Genomic DNA, 7,658 nt, shown 5'->3' on the forward strand with positions numbered 1-7,658 from the left:
GCTGGAGAGATGGCTCAGAGGTTAAAAGCACTGACTGCTCTTCCAGAGGTCCTGAGTTCAACTCCCAGCAACCACATGGTGGCTCACAACCATCTGTAATGAGATCTGGTGCCCTCTTCTGGCCTGCAAACATACATGGAGGCTGAACACTGTGTATATAATAAATAAATAAATCTTAAAAAAAAAAAAAGATTTAAACTTCGTGTGATGGAACACTCCTGTAATCCAAGCACAAAGAAGTGAAAGCAGGAGGTTCAGTTCGAGGTCAGCCTAGGCTACACAGGGACTTCGAAATTAGCTTGGGCTACATAAGACCCTGTATCAAAAACAAAGTGTATGTGTGAAATCACTCAAGCCTGGCATAGTGGCCTCCACCTGCAATCCAAGCACTCACGAGGTAGAGATAAGAATGTTGCCCAGAGAGTCTGACACTACTTGCTTGGTGTTCGAAGAGACCCGCGGAGGTTGGCATTGGTGTTGCAGCAGTTATAAGCCTCCAAAAGGGTATTTGGGAACAGAATCCAGGTCCTACTCAAGAGCAGCCAGTCGGCCACAGTTCCTTTTTAAGATAATTATCATCCTTAATTTTTTTTATTTGTTTTTGACACAAGGTCTCTCTGTGTAGCCCCGGCTGTACTGGAATTAACTCGCTTGTGTAGACCAGGCCGGCCTCGAACTCACAAGGGTCCGCTGAGATTCGCCTGACCTCTGGTTCCCAAGTGATGGGATTAAAGGCGTGCGCCACCAACACCAGGCTGCTTTTGCCCAGGATTAATGTGATATGGCCTCCAAACTCAATTTACAATCTCCTTAGACCCGGCTACCAGCTGTAGGACTACAGTTCCCGTGGGGCCATGTGGCAGCATCGCGAGACTTGACTCGAAAGAGGCGGCGGGAACGCAGCTCTGGCTGCAGCCACAGCAGTTAGGAGGGGCGGATCCTGAGCATGGCGGGTCGCTACAGTCTGGACCCCGGTCAGACACCTCGCACGATTCTGCGGCGCGTGCTGGATACAGTGGATACGCGCTCCCCAAGGCGACGACGGAGTACTCAGACTAAGTATGTGAGAGTGTTGACTGAGGAGTGGTGGCTGTGCCTTCCTGTCCGGAAAGAAAAACTGAGTCTCGGTGGAGTCAGAATCGCCGAGCTCTGACTATATCCTAATCAATTCGGACTCAGCTAAGCTGTTGTGGAGCTCCACAAGGACCAACAGTGCTGGATCTTTAGAAACAAAGGATAAGGCTCTGTTTTCTAGGCTGTGTCACTCAACCCAGACCGAGGTTGTCCTGACATCTACTCCTACTTTAAGATGACTTCTCCTTTCCCAACACACGGTCCTACTCCCTGCGGCTCCCAAGCAGACAGGAACTGGAAGGATGCTTTACTAAAGACTTTTTGGAATGTCTTGAGGCTTGTGGTGAGCAGATGATACTGAAATTGGCATCTGTCGATCTGGAAGGATGTCGTCCTTTTCGAGAGGACAGTTGTTCGTGATAAGGTGTCCCCCCCCCCCCCCATGGTACTAGTGTGTGATCCAGAGCTTTATGCCTGCTAGTTAAGCACCCGACCACAGAGCTACATCTCTTTAAGGGTCTCTTTAAGTTGCCTTGGCAATTGTAGCCCAGCCGGGGTGGTGGTGGCGCACGCCTTTAATCCCAGCCCTCGGGAGGCAGAGGCAGGTGGATCTCTGTGAGTTGGAGACCAGCCTTTCCAGGACAGGCTCCACAACTACTGAGAAACCCTGTCTCGAGAAACCAAAAAAACAAGAACAAAACAAAAGAAAAACAAAAAAAACCTGTAGCCCAAACAAGTTTTAAAGTAGCCATTCTTCTGCCTATGCCTCCCTGGTAACTGGGGTTATAGGCTTGGTTCCACCTAGCCCTTCCTCATTCAGCATGTGGTATTTATGCATTTATTTACTGCGTGTGAGTGTGTGTGTGTCAGAAACCTGCAGAGTCAGGTCTCACCTTCCACCATATGGGTGACCTCAGAATGTCAGACTCGGAAACAAGTGCATTTATCCACTGAACATTCTGGGCAGCCCCTCGGATGGATATGTTTTGCATCTATGAGTAATGAGATGGGAGCTGTGCCTGGAGAACACAGTAGAGTTCTGAGCCGCACTGGACTGGAGAAACAGGGCTAGGGTGACCCATGTGGAATTTCCTGTCACACCTTGGCCACAACTTGAAAAGTAAAGATATTTGAATTTTCTGCTTAGATTGTTACTTTTAAGAATGGAATGAGATACTCTCCCAATTTGTTCCCTGTGTGACTAACCCCCGTGAAGGTAGCATCTGCATCCTCTAGATCCTCACTCCCACTCCCCACACATAATTCTCAAAGCCATTTTTTTTTTTAACACAGTGCACAGAGAACTCCACTTCAAGCACTTTCCTCCAAGAGGCAGGGTAGCCAATCAAAAACAACTGTCAGAAGGCATTCCTATGGAACTAGGGTAAGCCCACTCCATGAGTGACTTCATGGAGCACTGAAGTCAAGTCTGTTTTTGTTTCGAAGTCTAACTGGAGGGGTTCTCAAGGCAAAAATGTAGAATGGTGGTCTTTTACCATAGTCAGTTGGCGGATTGGCTCATGTTCAAGCCCACAGGCGCCTGGAGGAACAGACTCCCCGGACTCTGCTGAAGAACATCTTACTAACTGGTAAGTGTAAGGTGTTAGCCTGCCAATTAAAGGTAGGTGCTAGCCCAGTGGCCAGCCCTATGGTATCCTTCGTTATCCTTTTTCTCAGCCCTACCCTCTCCTTGGTATTTGTACAGCCCCTGAATCTTCTATGATGATGCCGGACTCAGTGATGAAGCCAGTACAAGTACCAGAGATGGTGGAATCTTCCAGACAGGAAAGCAGTCTGGGAAGGTACACAGTGAAATTCCCTCATAGGTTGAGCCACCTCTTCGAGGTCCCCAGAAACTAAAATTGGGCTTTCTGACATATCTGAGATAAACTCCATCCTTATAGCCTGGAGCTGCAACTTCCTGAGCCGGAAACCCCCTCAACCCTGGCTCCAGGTCTACGAGCCACTAGCAAAAGGAAGCAAAGGCTGAGGTTGTCAATATTTCAGCAGGAAGTGAACCAGGGGGTGTCTCTCGCTTCAGGTGAGTTCTAGGACACACCTGTGCTGTTCTTTCCCTTCTCTCTGCTGAGGAGGTTGAAGAGACCTGGGAGAGCTTCCATGGGCCTGAGTAACTCACTGTGAATTGTTCTTTTGACAATGTCTTAATGTCTGACAGAGCCACCTGGGAATGCTGATGCTTCATCCTTGGCCAGGTACTGTTTCCTCTTCTGGGGTCTGATGGAGCAGAGATGTGAGGGAGGTATTGACTCATGGGATCTTGCGATACACTTACTGTTAGTTTCAGACTTACAGCATGGGAGCCATATCCTAAGAGATGAGCTCTTTTGGCAAAGCAGTGTCTCAGGCTTCCTTTGTGTCTGTTTCCATCCTAACAGCTCCTTCAACCTCAGCTTTGTCCCACCTCCTCAGTCACAGTCAGTGAAGAGACCTGGTCTGGCTCGCAGACGTCCCAAACGCCAACCTGTGGATGTAGGTGCTCTTTTGCAGGATCTGAAAAATAATTCTTTGACCTCAGCTCTTCCAGGTAAGGTTGAGATTTCCTTTTCTAGCTTTAGGGAGACACTAGCACTCTCTGACAGACAGGAGGCTTTACTGAGTTCAGGGTTGCTCCACATTTGGTGAGGTCAAGGACGCTGTATGAGCCTGGCCAGGTATCTGTGAGGAATTTCTGCTTTCTTTGCTAAGTGTACCTGGCACTTTGGTGTATTAGTCAGGGTTCTCTAGAAGAACAGAACTTAGAGAATGAATATGAATATAATATAATGACTATATATGGGATTTATTAGAATGGCTTACAGACTGTAGCTTTTACTAACAGAAGGTCCAAAAATCCAGTAGTTTAAGGAAGTAGGCTCCATTGCCAGTGAAGGACTGGACTTTGTGTGTGACAGAGAGACAGAGACAAAGACACAGAATAGGCAAAGAGAGTAAGCTTCCTTCTTCCGTGTCCCTTTATATAGGCCGCCAGTAGAAGGTGTGGCCCAGATTAAAGGTGAATCTTCCCACTTCAAAGATCTGGATTAGAAGTGTATCTTTCCATATCAAATGTTTTAATTAAAAAACAAAAAACCTCACAGGTGTGCTCAGTCATTTGCATTTTAGTTAATTCCAGATGTAGTTAAGCTGATAACCAAGACTAGCCATCATAGCCAGGCTTGGGAGCCTCCCACAAGCTTGTGAAGCAGACGCAGGTGGATCTCTGTGCTTTTGAATCACACCTGGTCTTTGGAGAGAGACCCTGTCTCAAAAAGCAAACAAACAAACAAAGGCTAGGCTGTGGTGGCACACACTTTTATTCCCAGCACTCCAGAGGCAGAGGTAGGCAGATCTGAGTTCAAGGCCAGCTTGGTCTACAGAGCGAGTACTCCAGGATAGCTAAGGCTACATAGAGAAACCCTGTCTTGAGAAAAAAAAAAATCACCTAGCCTTGGTGTCTCTGAGTCGTCTGTTCCTTTTCGTTTGTGAACTGCGGGCTGAGGACAGAGGGAAAGGGTGTGTGCTCTGTGGCTAGAGCTTGTTAGGAAAACAGGTTTCATGGTCAGTTAGCACCAACCTGGGATCCTGATTTCAGAAGACAAGTTCACTAATGTTTGAGGAAAGTGCCTAGCAGAGGAAGAAGTACACAGTTGAGGCGTATGTGCGTAAGCAGTTTTGGAGGTGGAAGCAAGTTAGAGAGGCCTGGGAGTGTCAGAGAAAGGACATATGACATTATGGAGGTCACTTAGGCAGAGAAGACCCTTACGTTTCACTGCCCCAGGTATTAGGTGGGCCCAAAATCTAGAGTTTATCTGGCTCTTGATCTCTAGGTGACAACCATAGAAGCCCTGTCGCTACTCTGCCAATGGATGAAGTGTTGGAAGACACCCAGCCTTTCTCACATCCCTCGGCTGGCGGCTCCCTTAGTGCATATCGTTCTCTGCCCAACCCTTCTCCCACTGGGGTCGAAGGTTCTGAAGGACTTGTGCGCCACAGGATGCGAAGTGCTGGGACTGGGCTGCAGCACAGTGAGTATGGGGGCAGCTGGCTTGGAGCAAAGCTTATCCTGGGTGAGAGTCAACTTAGGAGTTCCCCCTCCACCCAAGAGCTGGGTCAGGGCTGGGCCAGGAGATTAGTGCTACGGTGCTGCTTTGTCTTGTTCTCCCCTCAGTGAACAGAACTGGCTTGGGTACTATTCCTTTGCCCTTCTCGGAACCACAGCCTCAGCTTCCAGAACTAAGAGAAGCAGTGGGATCCCAGGAGGCTGTGGAGGCCAAGGAGCAAGAAGGCTCTTCAGGGGTTGAGGATTCTCCTGGCGGGCCAGGTAAGAGGCTGAGGGTAGGTGAGTGTCATTAACTTATTAGACACCACCATACAGAAGAGTTTCCTGGGCTGTTTCTGGGAACTGGTAGTTCTAGAGACCAGGGAGCGTATAAGGGACAATCACTTGTCTAGAGCTCTATGAGGCCCTCAAGAATAAGAAAAGGAAGCTGAGTGGTGGCGCACACCTTTAATCCTAGCACTTGGGAGGCAGAGGCAGGTGGATCTCTGAGTTTGAGGCCAGCCTGGTCTCCAGAGAAACCCTGATTCGGGGGGGAAAAAAGGAGACTAGGCCTGTACAAGTATGTCAGACGGTCGAGCCTGAACCCCTTGTGACTCCACTCTTTCTTTGCAGCAAGTCCAGAGTTATCCTGCAGCACCAATGACTTACTCCAGGCTGAGCAGCCACATCAGTTTGAACCACCCCCACCATCTGGAGTTGCAATGTAAGAAACCACTGTTGTTGAGAAGGGGCTGCCCTGAAGTTGGCATTGTAGATATGCAGACGCTGAAGTTGGCATTGTAGATATGCAGACGCTGAAGTTGGCATTGTAGATATGCAGACGCTGAAGTTGGCATTGTAGATATGCAGACGTTTAACAAGCACAGCAGCTCCAGCCTGGTAGTGGTAGCCTGCCTGTCGTCCTGGTGTCTATCTCCGGGAGTTTGGAGGGGCCTGGGTGAGGGAGAAGCTCCTAGGTCAGTATGTAATCATAGAAGGCTTCCTGGAGGAGATCAGCAGTGATGGATTGTTGAGGGGGAAAATCTATCCAGTTTGAGACCTGAGGTTCAACAAGCTTGAGCAGGTACCTGTACGTATGTTGAAGCTAGCCTAGGATATTAGGGCTAGACTGGAGGATAAAGGTCATAGGGAAAGAACAGAGTTTTTGTTTGTTTGTTTGTTTGTTTGTTCAAGGCAGGGTTTCTCTGTGTAGCCCTGGCTGCTCTGGAACTTGCTCTGTAGACCAGGCTGGCCTGGAATTCACAGAGATTTGTCTTACTTTGACTCCTGAGTTCTGGGACAGAAGGTGTGTGCCACCATCGCCTCCCCCACCCCTGGCTGATAGATGGATTTCTATTTATCTATCTATCTATCTATCTATCTATCTATCTATCTATCTATTTATTTATTTATTTATGATTTAAGTTTTTCGAGACAGGGTTTCTCTGTGTAGCTTTAGAGCCTGTCCTGGAACTAGTTCTGTAGACCAGGCTGGCCTTGAATTCACAGAGATTGCCTCTGCCTCCCAAATGCCACCACCACCTGGCTATAGTTGGGTTTCTTGTTCACTCTACTTAATGAACAATAGTCCCAGTTTCAGCAGAGCCAGCAGGACTTGTTCTCGAATAAGAGTCTCCCCAAACAGCAGTTCAGTCACCTCTGTCTGCTCTTATCCTCAGCTTACCTTCAGGGCCCCTGGAGTCTGTGCCAGCTAGGCTTCCATCGAGGACCCGAACTGCAGGTCCTAGGCACCACCAAGACCCCTATAAGGCTGGACTGAGCCACTATATTAAGTTCTTCAGCTTCTGTACTAAGAGGCCTGTGGAGAAGGCGGCTCTTGGGATAGTGGAAAAGTGGTAAGTCTAGCATGTGAGTGGATAGAGGTGCCTTTTGTTTTTTGAGACAGGGTTTCTCTGTAGCTTTGGAGCCTGTCCTGGAACTAGCTCTTGTAGACCAGGCTGGCCTCGAACTCACAGAGATCCGCTTGCCTCTGCCTCCCAAGTGCTGGGATTAAAGGCGTGCACCACCATTGCCCAGCCAAGGTGCCGTTTCTTAAACAGACTGTTCAATCTGCTCTGTCACAACCTTGGCAGCCTAGACAAGTATTTCCAGCACCTTTGCAATGACCTGGAGGTATTTTCTGCTCATGCTGGCCGTAAGACCGTGAAGCTAGAGGACCTGGAGCTGCTGCTGCGACGGTAAGTGGGAGACATAACAGGGAGGCCGAACACGGGAGTGCGAGTGCTGACTCCGCCTGACCTCCGTTTCCTCCCATACAGGCAGGGACTAGTCACGGATCAAGTCTCACTGCACGTGCTTGTGGAGCGGTACCTGCCCCTGGAGTACCGACAGCTACTCATTCCCTGTGCATTTAGTGGCAATTCTGTCTTCCCTGCCCAGTAGTGGCCAGGCCTGTATATTTGTCCTCTTCCTGCCTTGGACACCTTGGACTGACCCACACAATCATCAAGTTTGCCTTCTCATCTCCTGGCACCAATAAAGTCTCACAAATGGGTTGTTCTGCTTTTTGGTGCATGTCTTAGGC

At 48.9% G+C, this 7,658-nt stretch overlaps 1 protein-coding gene across 3 annotated transcripts; it reads left to right on the plus strand.

Moving 5' to 3' along the window:
* Positions 1 to 901: 901 nt before the first annotated feature.
* Positions 902 to 7,629, plus strand: Cenpt (centromere protein T). 3 transcript variants are annotated; one of them, XM_048437086.3, is made up of 13 exons: positions 902 to 1,059; positions 2,368 to 2,458; positions 2,576 to 2,663; positions 2,780 to 2,876; positions 2,979 to 3,115; positions 3,251 to 3,287; positions 3,471 to 3,619; positions 4,902 to 5,099; positions 5,243 to 5,395; positions 5,747 to 5,837; positions 6,793 to 6,969; positions 7,207 to 7,311; positions 7,393 to 7,629. In XM_048437086.3, the coding sequence occupies exons 1-13, from the start codon at positions 947 to 949 to the stop codon at positions 7,514 to 7,516; spliced, it is 1,560 nt and encodes a 519-aa protein (XP_048293043.3). In that variant the 5' UTR covers positions 902 to 946; the 3' UTR covers positions 7,517 to 7,629. The 3 variants fall into 3 exon arrangements, with proteins under 3 accessions (XP_048293043.3, XP_048293044.3, XP_048293045.3); XM_048437088.3 differs by lacking the exon at positions 902 to 1,059 and adding an exon at positions 1,115 to 1,417; XM_048437087.3 differs by lacking the exon at positions 7,393 to 7,629 and having other exon boundaries at positions 7,174 to 7,312.
* Positions 7,630 to 7,658: the final 29 nt, after the last annotated feature.

This window comes from Myodes glareolus, chromosome 22 (assembly GCF_982192425.1).
Source record: "Myodes glareolus chromosome 22, mMyoGla1.1, whole genome shotgun sequence".
Taxonomy (NCBI): Eukaryota; Metazoa; Chordata; class Mammalia; order Rodentia; family Cricetidae; genus Myodes; species Myodes glareolus.